This window comes from Pan paniscus, chromosome 20 (genome assembly GCF_029289425.2).
Source record: "Pan paniscus chromosome 20, NHGRI_mPanPan1-v2.0_pri, whole genome shotgun sequence".
NCBI lineage: Eukaryota > Metazoa > Chordata > Mammalia > Primates > Hominidae > Pan > Pan paniscus.
In genome coordinates this window covers 7934694-7956221 of record NC_073269.2, presented here as the reverse complement: position 1 = coordinate 7956221, position 21528 = coordinate 7934694, and the positions used below count along the sequence as shown (strand labels likewise).

The following is a 21528-nucleotide window of genomic DNA, read 5'->3' as shown; positions in this document are numbered from 1 at the left end:
CTACCTGGGAGGCTGAGACAGGAGGATTACTTGAGCCCTGAAGATTGAGGCTGCAGTGAGCCATGATTGCACCAATGCACTGCAGCCTGGGCCACAGAGCAAGACCGTTTCTTTCTTTCTTTCTTTCCTTTTTTTGAGGCAGCGTTTCACTCTTGTTAACCAGGCTGGAGTGCAATGGCGCGGTCTTGGCTCACTGCAACCTCCGCCTCCTGGGTCAAGCGATTCTCCTGCCTCAGCCTCCAAAGTAGCTGGGATTACAGGCACCTGTCACCACGCCCGGCTAATTTTTGTATTTTTAATAGAGACGGGTTTCACCTTGTTGGCCAGGCTGGTCTCAAACTCCTGACCTCAGGTGATCCGCCCGCCTCGGCCTCCCAAAGTGCTGGGATTACAGTCATGAGTCACCGCGCCCGTCTCAAGACCCTGTTTCTAAAATAAATAAAAAGAGGAAAGAAGAGAAAATGCTGCTGGAAGGAGTAGGGCCTGAGTTAGGGGGAACCGCACACACCCCCTGGAGGAACTTGAAACCCTCAGTCCGGTGACCCGTTTGTGGGAGGACGTTGGTTGGACGGGGAGGGTCGCGCGCACAGGCCTGGGAGTCACAGGCGCCTGACTCACTGCGAGCCTCGGGCAACTCTGTTCCTCGCCTGTAAAATGGGAGTGAAATTTGCTCCACCACGTGGGGCTCTTTGCAGGCAACGCTCGTTAAAGGCCAGCTGGTACTATTATGTTGATTACCCCCATCATTACCGTTAGTAACCAATTAATTAGTGTTGTTGCGTCCTCTCCGCGCCCGATCGCGTCTCTCTAGGCCGGGAAGTTAGCGGACCCCGAGGCCAGCTCGGGCTCAGACCTCCCCCCAACCCCAAATCCAGAGCCCGTCCCACCAGCTCCACCCCGGCCCGCAGTGGGCTGTCCAGCTCCGGGTGGACTGGGGTGGCGCGGGCCTGGAGGCCGGGTCTGGGTGGGAGCCGGCGGTGCCCTCTGGTCCATTTCCTTCCCCAGTCTATGGGGGTGCCGGCCACTCCTGCGGCGCGGTCGGGGGTCGCCCTCATAGCCGGCGGGCGCTAGGACCGCGCGGGCGCCCGTCGTAGAGGCGGAACGAGCCCTAAGGCCACGCCCCTCTCCTCTCTCCTTGGCGATTGGCTGCGGTTCCCCGGGGCGCGGCTCCGATTGGCTCAGGCACCGGAACCTCCTCGCCCCGCCCCGCCCGGCGCAGTCGCCCGGCTCTGGGGCCCGGCGGCTGCAGAGTCGAGCGTGGGGCGGACGCGGCGGACGTGGGTGAGGGCGCGGCCGCAAGAGAGCGGGACGCGGGGTGCCCGGCGCGTGGTGGGGGTCCCCGGCGCCTGCCCCCACGGCACCCCAGAAGGCCTGGCCAGGGTACCCTCCGCGGAGCCCGGGGGTGGGGGGCGCGGGCCCGGCGCCGCGATGGGCCCGGGACCCCCAGCGGCCGGAGCGGCGCCGTCCCCGCGGCCGCTGTCCCTGGTGGTGCGGCTGAGCTACGCCGTGGGCCACTTCCTCAACGACCTGTGCGCGTCCATGTGGTTCACCTACCTGCTGCTCTACCTGCACTCCGTGCGCGCCTACAGCTCCCGCGGCGCGGGGCTGCTGCTGTTGCTGGGCCAGGTGGCCGACGGGCTGTGCACACCGCTCGTGGGCTACGAGGCCGACCGCGCCGCCAGCTGCTGCGCCCGCTACGGCCCGCGCAAGGCCTGGCACCTGGTCGGTAAGCGTCCCGGCCCCGCCACCTGTCGGGAAGCCCCTCCGAGACTCCGCGACCCGGGCGCCTCCTCCCTCTGACCCATCACCCGCCGTCTGCCTGCCCCAGGATCGGAGTCTCCCCTCGGTCTGTCTGTCCCGTGGCCCGAGCTTCCTTGCACTGTCTGTCCACGGCCTTAACCTCCCCTGTGTATCTGTCTGCCCTATGAGCTGAGTCTTCACTCCTCTGTCCGTCCCCTGGCCTGAACCTCCCCTGTCTGTCTGTGCCCATGGCCTGAGCTTCCTCCATCAGTCCCACCACCCAGCCCCCTCTCTCTGCCTGCCTGGGACCTAAGTCTCCCCTGTTTGTCTGCCCCATGAGCTGAGTCTTCACCCCTCTGGCTGTTCCGTGGCCTGAGCCTCCCCCGTCTGTCTGACTACCCAGTGGCCCCTCTGTGGTGTCACTCCTGAGCCTCCCCTGCCTATCCCACCATCCAGCATCCCCCGTCTTTCTGCCCCATGGCCTGAGCCTCCCCCGTCTGACTGTGCTGTGCCTCCCCCATCTGTCTGACTGTGCAGTGCCTCCCCCATTTGTCCAACTGTGCAGGGCTTCTCTATCTGCCTGAGCCATGAGCCTCCCCCATCTGTCTGTTTAACTGCCCCGTATCCCCTCTGTCTGTCCCTTGGTCCAGCCTCCCCTGTCTGCCTCAGAGCTGCTGTCTGACCTGCAGGGCCCTCACCATCTGACTACATGACTTTCTAGTGGGAATGCCTTTGTTTGTCTGACCCCCCGGGCCACCCTGAACCCTCTGGAGGGTTGGTGGTGACTGCTCAGCGCCCCTTTGTCAGTCTGTCTAGCCTGAGCTCGTCTATTAGGGTGACCAACTGGGACAGCTATGGCTGAGGGACAGTCAGGCCCCCTAGAGCCTCCTCTCTCTCTGTGTGTTCTGCCAGGGCAACCTGGTGCGTGGGCGGTTTGAGGGTGCTGCTCCGGGAGTTGAGAGTTGGGAGCCGCCTGGGTGGGACTGGAGGGTCAGGGGTCTCTGCCCTGTTCTTGCATTGCCTCTGGCCAGGGTCAGGGACCCCCTAGGTCTGGGGGAGGTGCCCTGATTAGAGAGGGCTGTTGGGAGGGCAAGAGGCTGGCGTCATGGGCTGGGTCACCCTGCCCCAGTGCCCATCGATAAGACTGCAGGGCTGCCTCCCAGCGGCCCTCCGCTCCCCTCCCGGACCCTGGGCCTGAAGATTAGCCGGCCTCCTTCCCTGCTCTTCTTGCCCTCACAGAAGTGCCGGCTGCGTCCTGGCATTTGGGACACATGCGGCATTTCAGCAGGCAGGGCCAGGAATCCTCCTCAGTTCTTGGAATTCCAGGTGGCAGGAGGGGCAGGCGGGTGCCTCCTCACCCTTGGGAACAATGACTGGGATGGGTGGTTGGACCCAGGATCTGGGTGATGACATTTTTTGCAAGAGGCAGTGGATCTCCAGTGGTCTAAGGGTGGCAGGCTCCGCAGCAGGCACAGCTTGGGGACTGGAGTTTCATGTTTCCTATGTCCGGGCTATTCCCGGGGTACCTGAGGCGGCGGCAGACAGGGAGGGGACCGGCTGTCCCTTCCTTTGTGGTTACGTTGGGATTGGTTGCTGAGCGGAGCCCAGGGCCCCAAATGCCTCTTTGATCATAATAGTTGGATAAGCTCTTTGACAGTTGCATAAGATAATTTCTGGGCGGGCCGGGCACGGTGGCTCACCCCTGTCATCCCAGCACTTTGGGAGGCCTCCTCACCTGAGGTCAGGAGTTTGAGACCAACCTGGCCAACATGGCAAAACCCCGTCTCTACTAAAGTACAAAAATCAGCCGAGCGTGGTGGCGCACACCTGTAATCCCAGCTACTTAGGAGGCTGAGGTGGGAGAATCGTTTGAACCCGGGAGGCAGAGGCTGTAGTCAGCCGAGATCGCGCCACTGCACTCCAGACACAGCGAGAGCCTGTCTAAAAAAACAAAAAACAACAACAACAAACCAAAACAAGAAAACAAACAAACAGCAACCGAAGGCTTTATGTTTTTCCAAAGCAGGCCTCAGGGAACCGGGTGGTCCAACCGGACACCAAGGCGTCCACCATCACCCCTCTTCTCCGCCTCGGGGAGGGCACCTGCCCTGGGAGCTGAGAGTTGGGGGCCACCTGGGTGGGCCTGGAGGGTCAGGAGGGTCTGTTGGGAGCAGAAGCCTAGGCAGCCGCTCATGATGCCTGAGCAGGTGACTTGAGTGAAGGTTACCCTGGCAATGGCACCCACTTCTGTATTTCACCCCCAAGTCTGGGACTGGTGGCTAAGGACTCACTTTGCCCTTTAACAAGTCCTGGGGAGCTCCCCCACAATCCTGAGACGACCCTCAGAATCAGACACAAACCCTCCTGTGAGTGGGCAGATGGCACAAATGGGCTTCAGAAGGAAGGACATTAACTTTGAGGTTTTGAAGGATGGGTAGCAGTGTGTGGAGGGGCGCATTCCAAGTAGCAGAAACAGCTGTGGAAAAGGTAGGAACAGTCCTCACTTTGAAGCTGCGGAAGCAGGAAGTGGTTCAGAATAGACGGAGCTTTTGCTGGTGCCACACGTGAACTCTATCCTCACAGCAGCCTGTGAGGCAGGAACTTTCTTTCTTTTTTTTTTTTGTTGTTGTTGTTGTTGAGACAGAGTCTCACTCTGTCGCTCAGGCTGGAGTGCAGTAGCGGGATCTTGGCTCACTGCAACCTTCGCCTCCTGAGTTCAAAGGATTCTCGTGCCTCAGCCTCCTGAGTAGCTGGGATTACAGGCACGTGCCACCAAAGCCGGCTAATTTTTAAATTTTTAGTAGAGACAAGGTTTCACCATATTGTCCAGGCTGGGCTTGAACTCCTGACCTCAAGTGATCTGCCTGTCTCAGCCTCCCACAGTGCTGGGATTACAAGCATGAGCCATCGCACCCAGCCTCTTCTTTTCTTTTCCTTTCTTTCTCTGTTTCATTTCTTTTCATTGTTTTTTTTTTTTTTTTTTTTTTGAGAGATGGAGTCTCACTGCAAGCTCTGCCTCCCGGATTCACACCATTCTCCTGCCTCAGCCTCTCGAGTAGCTGGGACTACAGGCGCCCGCTGCCACGCCCGGCTAATTTTTTTTGCATTTTTAGTAGAGACGGGGTTTCATCATGTTAGCCAGGATGGTCTCGATCTCCTGACCTTATGATCTGCCCGCCTCGGTCTCCCAAAGTGTTGGGATTACAGGCGTGAGCCACCGCGCCCGGCCTTTTTTTTTTTTTCTTGACAGGGTCTCGCTCTGTCGCCCAGGCTGGAGCGCAGTGGCACGATCACGACTCACTGCAGCCTCGACCTCCTGGGTTCAAGCAGTCCTCCCACCTCAGCCTCCCAAAGTGCTGGGATTGATTACATGATCCACCACTCTTGGCCACTATCCCTGTTTTCTGAAAACTGAGGCCTAGAGAGGCACAGTCACTTGCCCGAGGTCCCCCGGCCAGGCAGCCTGGCCCCAACAATGGTTAACCCAGACTGGCCAGCAGGAACAGGGAGTCCAGCCAGGAAGGGACCTTCTCACTGGAGTCCACAGTTCATGCTCTGCCCCCGGATGACCTCCCCAGGGACCCCAGGAATCTGCGCAAACCCTCCCAGGCCCTAGTTCCAGGGAAACCAGCAGGAGAGGCTGGTTTTGGTTTCACTTCCCAATTCCAGTTCTCTGGGGGCGGGCCCAGGGTCTGGGGATGAGGTCACCTCCGGAGGGAGGAAGGAGGTCCAGCCACCAGGCTTGGTACAGGGGCCCTTCCAGGTGCCCCAGGCTGGGAGGAGAGGAGTGCAGGGCTGCAGGGAAGGAGCCTGGCTCTGACTCACTCTAGGGGCCTCAATTTTCCCATCTGGAAAATGAGGATAATGACACCCACGCTTACAGGCTGTGTCAGGGCCACTATTGTTACTCACTCAGAAGATACTGAAGTAACAGCCGGTATGGTGGCTCAAGTCTGTAATCCCAGCACTTTGGGAGGCCGAGGCAGGAGGATCACTTGAGGCTAGGAGTTCGACTTCAGCCTGGCCAACGTGGTGAAACCCCATCCCTACCAAAAATACAAACATTGGCTGGATGTGGTGGGATGTGGCGGCAGGTACCTGTAATCCCAGCTACACGGGAGGCTGAGGTGGGAGAATGGCTTGAACCCGGGAGGCAGAGGCTGCAATGAGCTGAGATCGCACCACTGCACTCCAGCCTGGGCAACAGAGCAAGACTCTGTCTCAAAAAAAAAAAAAAAAAAAAAAAAAAAGGCCGGGCGTGGTGGCTCACGCCTGTAATCCCAGCACTTTGAGAGGCCGAGGCGGGTGGATCACCTGAGGTCAGGCATTGGAGACCAGCCTGGCCAACGTGGTGAAACCCTGTCTCTACTAAAAATACAAAAATTAGCTGGGTATGGTGGCATGGGCCTGTAGTCCCAGCTACTCGGGAGGCTGAGGCAGGAGAATGGCTTGAATCCAGGGGGCGGAGGTTGCAGCGAGCCGAGATCTCGCCACTGCACTCCAGCCCGGGCGACAGAGCAAGACTCTGTCTAAAAAAAAAAAAAAAAAAAAAAAAATAGATACTGAAATGCCCGAGTTCCATGCTGGGTCTCCCCAGGCCCCTTGGAGGCTGCTGTCTGCAGAGGAAAGCCAGCAGGAAGCCGGCAGACAGACAGAGAATTCCCGGGTGCTCCGAAGGGTGAGGTAGAGGCAGCAGGGGCCAGGAGAGAGGTGTTCGAGGAGGTGACATTCCCGTTGAGCCCAGAGGTGAAAAGGAGCCGGTCTTGCTAAGATGTGAGAGAAAGAGAGCTCTAGGCAGAGGCACGCCCATGCAAAGGCCCGGGGGCAGGACCGCCTGGCATGTTGAAGAGGTCCTGCAGTGAGGAGACCTGCGTGGCTGGAGCAGAGAGAGAAGGGGGAGAGAGGGAAGGGCAGGGCAGGGCACGGAGGGGACAGGGCAGGTCGCAAAGGGCTCCGTGGGCTGCGGGGAGGATCTTACATTTGTTCCAGGGTATCTTAGGGGTTTTCTTCTGAGGATGCGAAGAGCCAGGGCTTGCCACCGCAGATCTCAGGTGGGGGCGGGTGCTATTTCCTGACTGTCCCTGGAGGCCAGGACACCCCAGCATTCCAGGGAGTGGTCACCTTAGTCGCTGATGAAGATGGCGGAGCTTAAGGAGGGCAGGGTCCAGCCCAGGCCCACCTGGGCCTCCCGCTCCCCGAGGCCCTATGGGAGGGCTTGATAGTGGCCGAGGGGGAGGAGCTGGGGGAGGCTGCGGCTGTAACCGGGGCACCTGTGGGGGGCAAGTTTCCGGGGGACCCCCTGTGCCTGGCTTCTTCTGATTTGCAGGCTGAGCCCAGGCACCTGGTGTCAGATTCCCCTTTTGTCACCAGGGGCCATAAGCCTGGGGGACCCCGGCTGCAGACCCTCGCTCCTGCGTGACTGTGTGCATGCGGGGGACGTCTCCATCTGCGCCTCAGTTTCCCTCTCTCCTCCCTCCATGTCCTCATCCCGGGAGCCCTGGCTGGTGCGGGACAGCCCCGCGACTGACCACCCTGCCCATCCACAGGCACCGTCTGCGTCCTGCTGTCCTTCCCCTTCATCTTCAGCCCCTGCCTGGGCTGTGGGGCGGCCACGCCCGAGTGGGCTGCCCTCCTCTACTACGGCCCGTTCATCGTGATCTTCCAGTTTGGCTGGGCCTCCACACAGATCTCCCACCTCAGCCTCATCCCGGAGCTCGTCACCAACGACCATGAGAAGGTGGAGCTCACGGCACTCAGGTGGGAGCCTGGGCACCCTCCCCCACGGGCAGGGTGGGCCCCGGCTCCGTGTATCAGTCAGTGGCACTGCATAATGAGCGGCCATAGACTCGGCAGCTCGAGACCAGGCAGTCTTTTATGTTTATTTTTTTGAAAGGGGGTCTCACTCTGTTGCCCAGGCTGGAGTGCAGTGGGGTGATCTCAGCTGACTGCAGCCTCAACCTCCTGGGCTCAAGTGATCCTCTTGCCTCAGCCTCCTGAGTAGCTGGGACTACAGGAGTATGTCACTACACCCAACTGTTTTTTAAAGTTTTTGTAGGCTGGGCATGGTGGCTCACACCTGTAATCCCAGCACTTTGGGAGGCCGAGGCGGGCGGATCACGAGGTCAGGAGATCGAGACCATCCTCGCTAACACGTGAAACCCCGTCTCTACTAAAAATACAAAAAATTAGCTGGGCACGGTGGTGGGCGCCTGTAGTCCCAGCTACTCGGGTGGCTGAGGCAGGAGAATGGTGTGAACCCAGGAGGTGGAGCTTGCAGTGAGCCAAGATAGCGCCACTGCACTCCAGCCTGGGTGACAGAGTGAGAGTCCGTCTCAAAAAAAAAAAAAAAAAGAGTTTTTGTAGAGACGGGGTCTCACTATATTGCCCAGGCTGGTCTGGAACTCTTGGGCTCAAGCGATCCTCCTGCCTTGGCCTCCCAAAGTGCTGGGATTACAGGCGTGAGCCACCACACTCGGCCATCACACATTTCTCCTCTCACAGTTTCTGGGGGTCAGGAGTCCAGCATGGCTGAGCTGGGGGGAGAGGGCTGTTGGGCTTCAGGGTCTGTCTTGAGCCTGCATTCAAGGGGTTGCCCAGGGCTAGCATCTTATGGAAGGCTGGGGGCAGTCCCTCCTCTATGCTCACGTGGTTGGTGGCAGAAGTTGTTGTCTTGCACCTGTGGAGATTGTGGTGGCTGCTGCTTCTGAGGCCAGCAGAGAGAATCTCTGATCCCAGGAAGCCCCAAGCCCTCTCTCCCAAAGGATCGCCTGGCTTGGCCAGGCTCACACACAGCAGTCTCCCTTGACACACGATCTCGCTGTCAGCCAGGCTGGAGTGCAGTGGCACGATCTCAGCTAATTTTTTTTTTTGTATTTTTAGTAGACACGGGGTTTCACCAGGTACCATGTTGGCCACGCTGGTCTTGAACGCCTGACCTCTGGTGATCTGCCCGCCTTGGCCTCCCAAAGTGCTGGGATTACAGGCGTGAGCCACTGTGCCTGGCTTTTTTTTTTTTTTTGAGACAAGAGTCTCACTCTGTCACCCAGGCTGGAGTGCAGTGGCGCCATCTCGGCTCACTGCAACCTCTGCCTCCTGAGTTCAAGCGGTTCTCCTGCCTCAGCCTCCCAAGTAGCTGGGACTACAGGCACCCGCCACCACCCCCGGCTAATTTTTGTATTTTTAGTAGAGATGGGATTTCACCGTCTTGGCCAGGCTGGTCTCGAACTCCTGACCTCAGTGATCTGCCTGCCTCAGCCTCCCAAAGTGCTGGGATTACAGGCGTGAGCCACCGCGCCTGGCCAGTAATCTCCCTGTGGACACACCCGAGCTGACCAAGGTCCTTGGTTATAACACACTGCGAAGTCCCTTTCCCTCTGCTATAGAATGCCACTTAGCCCTGGCTACATCCTGGGAGTAACATCCATGGTGGACTTACAGGTGCTGCTGCCACGGGGAGGGGATGGGACGGGCAGGCCTCTCTGGGGCTGCCTTAGAATTCTTTCTATTACACCTGGGTACAGCGGGTGCCCGGCTTATCCACTAACTTGCTAGAGGCGCTGGAGGAGGTTCTTCTGGTTATGAGGATGATGCATTGAGCACCTGCTGTGTGCCTGGCATAGTTATAGGCCCTTAACATGAATCTCAGCTTCTTTAATCCTCCCTGTGAGCTGGGAGGTGGGAATTCTTCTCTCCCGCGTATTCCAGAGGAGGACTCGGCCCCAGCTGGTGCCCAAAGCCAGGGTCCGCACAGCACCTTTGTGTCGGGGGAGTCCGCTGTCTCCACATCTGCCTGTGTATCACCAGCTCCTCCCCACCCCCAGATTTGAGTTCCCCATTATGGCCATGAGACAGAGGTGCAGGCGCTAACGACACAGGTTGCCCAATGCGCAGGGCCCCTGAGGGCCCCATCTGACCGGGGCCAGACCCCAGGCACTTCCTACGTGCCATTGCTTTGCCAGCTGACCTCCTGCTGTGCTCACGTGGCCTCTGGAGGTGGCATGGTTCCCGCTTTCAGAAAGAGACTGATTCATGGTAGGATTCTGAGGCCCCCCGGGGGACTCTGTGCCTGGCCGGGCTGTGGGCAGGGGCTGGCCTGGATGGTTCTAGACCAGGGATGGTTCTAGCCCAGCATCTGGGGAAGAAGAATTCTCGAATTCTGGCTTCTGAGTCTCTGGGTTCTCAGACTTTTGGGTTGTAGCCTGGACTCCGCTTGGCCGAGTCACTGTACCCTGGTCCTGGGCATGAAGGGTGGAGCTGCGGGTCACAGCTTTCCCGCGTTAGATAATGTGCGGGCTGGGGAAACTGAGGCCAGCACGGGCTTCCTGGAGGCCACCCAGTGTGGCAGTGGTTGGAATCACCTGTCAGTCAGGGGTTCCCCAGGCCTCTCTGACAGCGTAGCCACGTGGGGAGGAAGTGGCCCAGGTTCCTGGCGTCTTGTTGAGTCCCTGCCCGCCTGCCCGCCAGGTATGCGTTCACCGTGGTGGCCAACATCACCGTCTACGGCGCCGCCTGGCTCCTGCTGCACCTGCAGGGCTCGTCGCGGGTGGAGCCCACCCAAGACATCAGCATCAGCGACCAGCTGGGGGGCCAGGACGTGCCCGTGTTCCGGGTGAGCTGGAGTCCGGGTGGGTCGCCTGAAGTCCTCGAGCCAGGGGCGGGGGCTGGGCCCGCCGACACTGACTGCTTCTGCCGCATCCCCAGAACCTGTCCCTGCTGGTGGTGGGTGTCGGCGCCGTGTTCTCACTGCTGTTCCACCTGGGCACCCGGGAGAGGCGCCGGCCGCGTGTGGAGGAGCCAGGCGAGCACACCCCCCTGTTGGCCCCTGCCACCGCCCAGCCCCTGCTGCTCTGGAAGCACTGGCTCCGGGAGCCGGCTTTCTACCAGGTGCGTGCTGGGGGCGGTGGGGCTGGCGTGGGCCTTCTCTCCCACCCACAGGGCCTTTGCTCTGTGGGGCAGCTGCGTCCAGACACAGAGCACACGTGGCCCCTGGTGCAGCCCACACCCAGGGCAAACGTCACTCATCAAGTGCTGCTCTCCTCTCCCTGGCCCACCCCACTGGGTAGTCACTACCAATGGATCAAATGCCAGCTGCAGGGCGCCCACCCTGGCCCCGGTGCCCCCTGCTGGTGGGAGTGGAGTGGGAGTGGAGAAGGCCCTCCTGACCCCTGCCAGTCCCTCTGTTGGTCTGCCCACAGGTGGGCATGCTGTACATGACCACCAGGCTCATCGTGAACCTGTCCCAGACCTACATGGCCATGTACCTCACCTACTCGCTCCACCTGCCCAAGGTGAGCAGATTGGGGTGGGGAGGCTGGGATGGGTCGGCCCCAGCCTGGCGAGCCATGACTGACACGGCGTGCCTGGCTCTGCCTCCGCAGAAGTTCATCGCGACCATTCCCCTGGTGATGTACCTCAGCGGCTTCTTCTCCTCCTTCCTCATGAAGCCCATCAACAAGTGCATTGGGAGGAACGTGAGTGGACGGGGACCGGGGACAGCTGGGGCGGAGGATGGGGTGCCCTGCAGCCGAGATCCCACCTGCTCCAGGTTCCAGCCTCGGATGCTCTCAGGCCTCCGAGTTCCCGCCTTGTAGAAGCCCCAGATCTAGGCTGGGCGCGGTGGCTCACGCCTGTAATCCCAGCACTTTGGGAGGCCGAGGCGGGCGGATCACGAGGTCAGGAGATTGAGACCATCCTGGCTAACATGGTGAAACCCCGTCTCTACTAAAGATACAAAAACAAAATTAGCCGGGCGTGGTGGTGGGCGCCTGTAGTCCCAGCTATTCGGGAGGCTGAGGCAGGAGAATGGCGTGAACCCGGGAGGCGGAGCTTGCAGTGAGCCGAGATCGCGCCACTGCATTCCAGCCTGGGCGACACAGCGAGACTCTTGTCTCCAGAAGAAAAAAAAAGCCCCAGATCTGGGAACAAGGAATTCTAGGATCCTGGCTTCTGTGTGTCTCGAGTTTATACACTCGCAGCCACGGAGCTCTGGCGCTTTCTGTCCACCCTGTGCAGCTACTGAGGGCATGAAATGTGGTCGTGGGGACTGAGCCGAGTCCGTCGTTTGCTTTCATTGTAACTGACCTGCGCTCAGGCAGAATAGCCACGTGTCTCCAGCCGCTATGGCGTGGACAGAAAGCACAGCTCTGGCATGGTGGATCTGCAGAGCCTCGGTGTTGTCCAGGGCCAGAGCCAGGGCTCCTTAGGGACCATCCAGCTCATGCCTTGTTTGCTGGGGTTGGGGGTAGGGGTGGCGGATTGAAGCGCCAGGCTTGGGGGCACCCAGTGGTGTGGGCCTGACCCCGGGGCTGTCCCTGCAGATGACCTACTTCTCAGGCCTCCTGGTGATCCTGGCCTTTGCCGCCTGGGTGGCGCTGGCGGAGGGACTGGGTGTGGCCGTGTACGCAGCGGCTGTGCTGCTGGGTGCTGGCTGTGCCACCGTCCTCGTCACCTCGCTGGCCATGACGGCCGACCTCATCGGTCCCCACACGGTAGGGCTGGTAGCCAGGCTGGGGTGGGGGAGGCCGGGTCCTAGATCTCGGGGTGCACGCTGACCCCCTCGCCTGTGTCTCCACAGAACAGCGGAGCATTCGTGTACGGCTCCATGAGCTTCTCGGATAAGGTGGCCAATGGGCTGGCAGTCATGACCATCCAGAGCCTGCACCCTTGCCCGTGAGTGCCGCTGTTCGTTCATTCATTCTTTTGTTCAGTAAGAAAGAGGGTATTAAGCGTCTGCTGTGTGTCCAGCAGTGTTCTGGGCATCCAGCTGTGGACCAAAAACACCTGCCCCAGTGGGAGTCACAGGCAGGGGAGACCTTTCCTTTCTTCCACTGATCACTTCATTTATTCACTCAACAAACGTTGGGTCCATGTGTGCAGTGCTGAAGACACTGTACAGAAATATATCGGGGGTGGGCCCAGCTGGAAGGGAGCCCCGAGTCCGTGTAACCCAGACCCACAGAACTCAGGGTTCAGACACAGATGGTTCTAGACCACGGCATCACAGCATTCACGCCTGTAGAGGCCCAGGGCCTGGAAACCACAGCTGGTCTGGGCCTGGGGCAGAGCCAGCCGTGTTAATAGTCACAGAGGTGAACATGTGGTTGGGACCGGCGTGGGTGGTGTGTAAAGGTGAACGCTTAGAGAAGCCTGGACAGCCAGGGCAGGAAGCCAGGGAGGGCTTCTTAGAGGAGGTGACGTGGCCCTGACACCTGCAGGACATCAGAGCATTCCAGGCCAATGGGGAGGGATAAGTAGTGCCAAAGCCCTGGGGCAGGACCACACCTGGCGTGTTGTGTTGGAAGAACAGGGAGGAGGCCCGTGTGGCTGGAGTAGAGGGAGGAGGGGAGGGTAGGGAGGGGACGGGGCAGGTCGTGCAGGGCCTGGTGGGCCACGGGGAGGACTTAGGGGATTTGACCCTGAGGACAGTGGGAGCCATGGAGAGCTGTGGGCAGAAGAGGGACAGGCCCTGACCCAGGCGCTCACAGACGCCCTCTGGTGGTTACTGCCGGGAGGACAGCTGGTGGGGGAGAGGTTGGAGCCTGGGACCAGGGCAGAGGGGGACGGGGCGGGTGCAGGGGGGCCATGCTGGGGCTGGACCATGAGGAGACAGGGGAGACATGGTGGATTTGGCATGGATGCTGGAGGCAGGGCCAACAGGACTGGCCGAGCTGTTGGGTGTGGGACAGGAGGGAGGGAGTTGCAGGGACCCCAGCTCCTGGCTTGGACGGGACGGAGCCGCTGTCGGGTGTGAGGGGAGGCACAGGTTCAGCTTGGGTTGGGGGGGGCAGGGCGTCCCCGCGGTGCCTACTCATCCCCCGCCTCCTCCCACAGCTCAGAGCTCTGCTGCAGGGCCTGCGTGAGCTTCTACCACTGGGCGATGGTGGCTGTGACGGGCGGCGTGGGCGTGGCCGCTGCCCTGTGTCTCTGTAGCCTGCTGCTGTGGCCAATCCGCCTGCGACGCTGTGAGTCCCGGCCCACCCCTCCCTCCCCAGTCACTGACCCACCCTCTCTAATGCCATTTCCACCCCTCCCTTGCAGGGGACCGTGACGCCCGGCCCTGACTCCTGACAGCCTTCTGCACCTGTGCAAGGGAACTGTGGGGACACACGAGGATGCCCCCCAGGGCCTTGGGGAGAAGCCCCCACTGCCCCTCACTCTTCTCTGGACCCCCACCCTCCATCCTCACCCAGCTCCCGGGGGTGGGGTCAGGTGAGGGCAGCAGGGATGCCCGCCAGGGACTTGCAAGGACCCCCTGGGTTTTGAGGGTACCCCATTCTCAACTCTAATCCATCCCAGCCCTCTGGAGGATTTGGGGTGCCCCTCTCGGCAGGGAACAGGAAGTAGGAATCCCAGAAGGGTCTGGGGGAACCCTAACCCTGAGCTCAGTCCAGTTCACCCCTCACCTCCGGCCTGGGGGTCTCCAGACACTGCCAGGGCCTCCTCAGGACGGCTGGAGCCTGGAGGAGACTCAGCCACGGGGTGGTGGGCTGGGCCTGGACCCCGCCGTGGTGGGCAGCAGGGCTGCCCGGCAGGCTTGGTGGACTCTGCTGGCAGCAAATAAAGAGATGACGGCAGCCTGGCTCCTGTCTGCCTGGGGGGGGGCTCTGGGCAGGGGTAGCCCGGGCATCTCAGCCCTGCCCTGGTTGTGGGCGGCCGGCGAGCCCAGTGTCTGCCTCTGTCCCGAGCCTCTGGTCCCCTGGGACTAGGTTAGTGCCCCCTCATCTGGGTGCAGAGACAGTGGGTGCATCCTGGCAGCATGCGTTTATCGATGCGTTTATCGGGGAGTGGGTGTGAGGGAAGGCAGGGACCGCTGGCAGGTGGAGGGGCAGTATGGTTCCAGGACCCACTCCCGGTAGTTCTGGGCGGTGCCGGGCGGGCGCTGGGGTGCCGACAGAGAGGGCATGTAGTCTGATGCCCTCCACAGTGGCTCCACCCTGTACCGGTTCCTGTTGATCACTGTAGGTGGGACTCGGGTCACCATGTGCCCCCACCTCCTCGCCGTTGGCCAGCAAGGGGCTCCTGGACCTCCCCGGGCAGTTCCACCCTGGCCTAGGTGGCCTTGTCCCCCTGGCCTCCCAGGGACCCACCCTGCACCTAGCCTCACCGTATTCCTTGCCCCGGATTGGCCTGTCTTTCCACAGCGCACTCCCCCACCGGGTGCTGGGGGCCTGGTACTGGGCAGGGACGATGGGGTCATGCCAGGCGGTCTCCCGCAGGTGTTGGGTGTAGGCTGCGATGGGGTGGGGGCTGGCGGTCATTCCTGTCCCCCTCTGGCAGGCCCGGTGCCCAGGGCGGGAGGGGGGGGCACTCACCCGATGGCATGCTGCACTCACGGTGTTGGTAGCAGCTGTGCCAGCGGTTGTAGGCCTCGCGGAAGGGGCTGGCCGGGGCCCGTGGCAGGTTGTACCAGGCTTCCCAGGCGTCCGAGTTGGTCAGGCCTGTGTACCACAGCTGGCCGGCTGCGTCCCGTCCCATGGGCGTGTACTTCCAGCGTGTGGCCTGCCTGATGGCTGGTGGCCAGCGGGGACCCTCCAGGGACAGGTAGTCATCGCTGAGGGTGGGCAGGGGGCAGAGACTGAGCCCATGTCTACAGCGAGTGCTTTGACCCCTTTGCGATGTCTGCCAGGGTGGATGATGTAGAGGCCTGGCCCACGGCATGGGGTCTCCCTCCCTCGCCACTTGGAGTCTGTCCTTCAGCCCTGTACCCCTCACCCCAGAGTGGGTGCTTGAGGAGAGAGGCTGACTCCCCCTCTCCCCACACATCGCACCCCAAGCACCCAAGTCAGCACTAAACCTTTCTGTTCTCAGCTTTTCTTGCCTGGAGAAGAGGGAGGGGAGAGGACAAGGGCCCTGGCTACTCCTGGATTCCTACAGTCCTTGTCCAGCCTCCAAGACCCACAAGTCCCTTCCTCTGGGAAGCCCCCCTGGCCTGGAGGTGCACCAGGAAGAAGTGGTCTGGGGCTGGCACTAAGCCATGGCCCAGGGAAGACTGGGGGACCCACTAGGCCAGGTGTGTGGCTCACGCTTGTAAACGCAGCACTTTGGGAGGCTGAGGCAGGTGGATCACTTGAGGTCAGGAGTTCGAGACCAGCCTGGCCAGCATGGTGAAACCCCATCTCTACTAAAAATACGAAAATTAGCCAGGTGTGGTGTGGGGGCGGGGGGCACCTGTAATCCCAGCTACTCAGGAGGCTGAGGCAGGAGAATCGCTTGAACCCGGGAAGTGGAGTTTGCAGTAAGCTGAGATCGTGCCCTTGCACTCCAGCCTGGGCAACAGAGTGAGACTCTGTCTCAAAAACAAAAAGACAAGAGACTCAAAGATGTTTTATGCTTTGACCTTGCTCTTGGGAATATGTCCCAAGGAAGTCATCCCAGAGAACAAGGTTGCTGGCCCCAAGACAGTCTAGCAGGGTTCAAAACAATCTCATCTGCCCTGCACGGAAAGCCCGGTTCCAGCTCTCATGGCAGGAACTCTGCTTAAATCCTGACTAGACTCCCAGGTGCCCACAGAACATGGGAGCAGCCTGGTCAGTTACAGAGCCTGTTTGAGGGACCCCACATAGACTCGGCTTTTCCACTAGAAACGCAATTTCAAGATCTGGAGAACCTCACCCTTTTGAAATGAATTGCAAGACACATGTAGCTTTTAAAACACAATTAAAACAGCACAAAATTGTCTGGGCGCGGTGGCTCACGCCTGCAATCCCAGCACTTTGGGAGGCCAAGGTGGGTAGATCACCTGAGGTCAGGAGTTCGAGACCAGCCTGACCAACATGGTGAAACCCCGTCTCTACTAAAAATACAAAAATTAGTCAGGTGTGGTGATGGACACCTGTGGTCCCAGCTACTCGGGAAGCTGAGGCAGGAGAATTAGCTTGAACCCGGGAGGCGGAGGTTGCAGTGAGCCGAGATTGCGTCACTCACTCCAGCCTGGGTGAGAGAGCGAGACTCTGTCTCAACACAAACAAAAAGCAATTAAAACAGCACAGAATAATATTCAATGAGAAATGAGCCCCTCACCCCTGCTGTCGGCCCCGTACCCACCTGCCACTCACTACTTTCTGGTGTTTCCTCCCAGGAGCAGGTGGTACATGCACCCACCCCCGTTATTACAAACTTGCGGGAGCCCATTCACTGCATCTCCATTTTTTTAAAAAATAGAAATAGGGTCTTGCACCGGGTGCGGTGGCTCATGCCTGTAATCCCAGCACTGTGGGAGGCCGAGGCAGGCGGATCATGAGGTCAGGAGTTTGAGACCAGCCTGGCCAACATGATGAAACACTGTCTCTACTAAAAATACAAACATTAGCCGGGCGTGGTGGTGGGCGCCTGTAATCCCAGCTACTCAGGAGGCTGAGGCAGGAGAATCGCTAGAACCCAGGAGGCAGAGGTTGCAGTGAGCTGAGATCATTCCACTGCACTCCAGCCTGGGCAACCGAGCGAGACCCTCTTTTTTTTTTTTTTTTTTTTTTTTGAGACAGAGTCTTGCTCTGTCGCCCAGGCTGGAATGCAGTGGCACGATTTCGGCTCACTGCAGCCTTGACCTCCTAGGCTCAAGCGATTCTCCTGCCTCAGCCTCCCGAGTAGCTGGGATTGCAGGCACCCGCCACCACAGCCAGCTAATTTTTGTATTTTTAGTACAGACGGGGTTTCACTACCTTGGCCAGGTTGATCTTGAACTCCTGACCTCGTGATCCACCCGCCTCGGCCTCCCAAAATGTGGGGATTACAGGCGTGAGCCACTGCGCCTGGATTTTTTTTTTTTTTTTTTTTGAGACGGAGTTTCGCTCTTGTTGTCCAGGCTGGAGTGCAATGGTGCAATCTCGGCTCACTGCAACCTCTGCCTCCGAGGTTCAAGTGATTCTCCTGCCTCAGCCTCCCGAGTAGCTGGGATTACAGGCATGAGCCACCATTCCCGTCTAATTTTGTATTTTTAGTAGAGACAGGGTTTTACCATGTTGGTCAGGCTGGTCTCGAACTCCTGACTTCAGGTGATCCGCCTGCCTCGGCCTCCAAAAGTGCTGGAATTACAGGCGTGAGCCACTGCACCTGGCTGCCTGGCTGATTTTTAAATTTTTTATAGAGATGGGGTCTCACAGCTAGGTGCGGTGCCTCACGCCTGTAATCCCAGCACTTTGGGAGGCCAAGGAGGGCAGATCATGAGGTCAGGAGATTGAGACCCTCCTGGCCAACATGGTGAAACCCCGTCTCTACTAAAAATACAAAAATTAGCTGGGCATGGTGGCGCATGCCTGTAATCCCAGCTACTTGGGAGGCTGAGGCAGGAGAATCGCTCGAACCAGGGAGTTGGAGGTTGCAGTGAGCCAAGATTGCACCATTGCGCTCCAGTCTTGCGACAAGAGCGAGACTCCGTCCAAAAAAAAAAAAAAAATACAAAAATTAGCTGGGCATGTGGCACAAACCTGTAGTCCTAGCTACTCAGAAGGCTTGAGATGGAAGAATCCTAGAACCTGGGAGGCAGAAGTTGCAGTGAGCCAAGATGGCGCCACTGCACCCTAGCCTGGGCAACAGTGTGAGACTGTCTCAAAAAAAAAAAAAAGAAAAGAAAAGAGATGGGTCTCACTATGTTGCTCAGGCTGGTCTTGAACTCCTGGGCTCAAGTGATCCTCCTGTCTTAGCCTCCCAAAGTGCTGGGATTACAGGTGTGGGCCACCATGCCCAGCCACCATCTTGGCTTAATTTCTTTCCTTGGAAATGGAGCAAAGGGCTTTCACTCTTCTTTTTCATGGCTGCATAGTATTCCATAATTGTTTAAACAATTGATAATAGACACTGTATTGGGGTGACTGGTATACCCCCAAAATCACATCTGCCCAGAGCCTCAGGACATGGCCTTGTTTGGAAATGGTTTTAGCAGATGCAGCTAAGATGAGGTCACCCCGTGTTAGGATGGCCCCGAATCCAGTGCCTGGCACCCTTATAAGGAGAGGGAAACTTGGATGCAGACAGGAAGGCCGGGTGAAGACAGAAGCAGAGACCGGGGGCCAAGGAGTGCCTGGGGTTGCCCAGAGCCACCACGGGCTGCAAGAGGTGTGGGACAGACTCTCTCAGCCACGGAAGGGCCCAGCCCCGCACACGCCTGGATTTCAGAGGGCGGACATTTCTGTGGCTGAAGCTCGCAGTGCATTTGCAGTCCTTGGAAACGGCCACAGACACATTTGTTCTCGGCCTGTCTCCAGGTCTGTGGCCCCCACAGTGAGCGGCCACTGGCCGGAGGGGAACAGGAAGAGCTGGAGGGGACGTCACACACATGAGCCTTTTAGGAAGAACGAGTGACACGTGCAAGATCCCAAACCAAACACCATGTAACCTGACACCCAGGGAGGGAGGGAGGGAGGGGCTGGGAGGGGCTCACCTGTAGAGAGGGGCTCACCTGTACAGCGGTGCTGGGAAGCTGGCCTCGAGGGTCCCCGAGGGGATACAGGGCCGTGCAGCCTCTTGCCTGAGGGTTTGCATGTCTGCCTGGATACCCCGGGCTCCTGCCAGAAGGCCTCTGAGGCCACCGTTGACAGCATAAAGGCCACCCAGTGTCTCGGCAACCACGCTGACCACTCCCTCCTCCCAGCTGCAGGGTGAGGTGGCCTCGAGGGGAGGGGTGGAGAGTCGTTCTGAGTATTTAACAACTGGGGGTGACACAGTGTGGGTGGGCAAGGCCAGGGCCACTGCCAGGTGGGGTCCGTGGCCCTGAGCCCCCAGCTCTACGCACCCCCGACCTGGGGTCTGGCTTCTCCATCTCCACACCCCCTTGAGGGGCTTCTGTCTCCCCCTGCCCCTTCGATCGCAGGAGGCAGTGCCTGGCTGGGGTTGCAGGCACCTGTCACCCCAGCTCCTCACTCCTCACCCACTCACATCCAGTCCGTTTGTAAAATACACCCAGGATGAGACCTGCACGCGGTGGCTCACAGCAGCACGATTTGTGACAGCCCGAGGCGGAGAACACTGAACACCCAGTGAGGGTGAGGGGATCAGCACGGCACGGCCACCCACGCACCCACGCGCTGGAACGAGACTCAGCCACAAGGAGGTGCGAAGCTCTGACCCAGGCCACAGTGCGGATGCACCTTGAGGATGTCACGCTCAGTGAGAGACACCAGACACAGAAGGGCACGCTGTGATCCCACTTCTATGAAATGTCCAGGACAGACCAATCCACAGAATCAGGGAGAGGATTCGTGGGTGCCGGGACTGGGGAGGGGGACCTGGGGGTGACAAGGTGACGTAATGGGGACAGGGCTGCCTTCTGGGTGATGAGAATGTTCTGGAATCAGATGGGATGGCTGCACGGCGTGGTGAAGGTACTGAACGCCACCTCACTGTAAGACGGTAGATTTTGTATTTTACCACAATAAACAAAACAAAACAAAACAACAAAAAAAACCAACAAACATCCAGAAACCTCCTGCCCTGCCCTGCCCCTCCTCTGGCTGGGCCCGGCCTTGGGTGGGGGCGGAGCCTGCACCCTGGTCTCCGCTTCCCCTGCCCTTGTCAGGTCCCCACAGATACGACCCTGCCTTTCCCATCTGGACACGCACCCGGGAGCTCCACTCCCTCGGGGTAGGTGCCCAAGTCCTCCCTGAGGCCCACAAGGCCCTGCACGCCCTGCCCTCCTCTCCTCACTCTGTTCCTCCCGCATACCAGGTGCCGTCCTGCCCCAGGGCCTTTGCATGGCTGTGCCCTATGCCTCTCACCCAGGCGTCCCTGCCTTCTCCAGCCCTGGCTGAAATGCCACGCTTGTGGTGAGCCTCTGATCCAAGGCCGCCCTTCCCCAAGGCCCCCTCCCCACCCTTGTGACGCCGCCTCCTCACTTCCTCATAAGCTTCTCTGTCTCTGGGCTGTGCCCCCCATGCCAGCTCCACATGGGCCAGGTCTGCTCGGTTTCATCATCTCCAATGCCCAGGATGGGGCCTGCCCCAGCTCCTTCACCCTCTTCTCAGGCACCGCACAAGAGCGAGCCTCAAAACCACCTGGGGCCTCCTGGCTGCCAGGACCCCCACAGCCTCCCCTGCAGCCCCTGGCCCCCCCGGCCTCCTGGCTCCCTCAGCCACTTCCCAGCCATTCCTCCTGTTCTCTCCGCCCAGACCCCGGGGAGGCACCAGCACCCCCTGGGCCAGGCTCCTGCCTCCTGCACCTCTCATCGCAGAACCTATGGCAGCCTGAGTTTTTCAATTCTCTTTCCCTCTCACTGCACCAGCTACATTCCAGGATCAACAGAAAAGTTGCAGCCTGCCCTGCGGGGCCCTTGGTCAGCCTCCCCCTCCATCTGGGCGTCTCCCAGCCACTGCCAGGGTCGCCCCAGGAAGCGATGGCCCCACTGGCCTTGGTCTGCCTGTCGGGTGGAGCTGACAGCAGAGGCTCCTGCCCCAGTGCTGCTGAGTGGCCCCCGTGCCCCGCAAAGCCTGACGTACACTCCCCTGGGGCCCCTCCACCTCCTCTCGGCTGTCCTGGGCCGTGGGGAACCAATTCCCCCATTTCTACATGAGCCCTGGCCCATCATCATGGGCCCCTCCCACCACGGCCTTCACCCCACTTGCTCTGTCCCTCCTGGCCCCATGTGGCCAGCCCTGGGGGTGAACTCAGCCCAGCAGTGCCCACCCTCCCTCCCTGATGGTGTCAACCGAGCACCTCCTCCCTGGAACAGGGCCGTCCAGCTGGAGCGCAGGGACTTGCCTGGAGTCCAGTCCTTGGCCCTGCAGGATTGTGGCCGGCGCCCTGGCAGACGGGCCCGGGAGGGGTCTCTGCGGCCTTCGAGGGCTGAGCTCCCCATCTGTG

At 59.9% G+C, this 21528-nt stretch overlaps 2 protein-coding genes across 4 annotated transcripts; one reads left to right on the top strand and one right to left on the bottom strand.

Moving 5' to 3' along the window:
* Window positions 1-1232: 1232 nt before the first annotated feature.
* Window positions 1233-20136, top strand: MFSD12 (major facilitator superfamily domain containing 12). Of its 2 annotated transcripts, XM_034945772.3 has the most exons (10): window positions 1233-1726; window positions 7287-7497; window positions 10204-10348; window positions 10441-10623; window positions 10935-11027; window positions 11118-11210; window positions 12057-12227; window positions 12314-12408; window positions 13570-13700; window positions 13777-20136. In XM_034945772.3, exons 1-10 carry the CDS (start codon window positions 1429-1431, stop codon window positions 13797-13799), a joined length of 1443 nt encoding a protein of 480 aa, XP_034801663.1. In that variant the 5' UTR covers window positions 1233-1428; the 3' UTR covers window positions 13800-20136. The 2 variants fall into 2 exon arrangements, with proteins under 2 accessions (XP_034801663.1, XP_034801664.1); XM_034945773.3 differs by lacking the exon at window positions 12057-12227 and having other exon boundaries at window positions 13777-14312.
* Window positions 14457-19265, bottom strand: TEKTIP1 (tektin bundle interacting protein 1). 2 transcript variants are annotated; one of them, XM_003819258.6, is made up of 4 exons: window positions 19133-19265; window positions 15051-15289; window positions 14843-14968; window positions 14480-14694 (listed from the first exon to the last, which is right to left on the bottom strand). In XM_003819258.6, the coding sequence occupies exons 1-4, from the start codon at window positions 19213-19215 to the stop codon at window positions 14513-14515; spliced, it is 630 nt and encodes a 209-aa protein (XP_003819306.3). In that variant the 5' UTR covers window positions 19216-19265; the 3' UTR covers window positions 14480-14512. The 2 variants fall into 2 exon arrangements, with proteins under 2 accessions (XP_054959849.2, XP_003819306.3); XM_055103874.3 differs by having other exon boundaries at window positions 14457-14968.
* Window positions 20137-21528: the final 1392 nt, after the last annotated feature.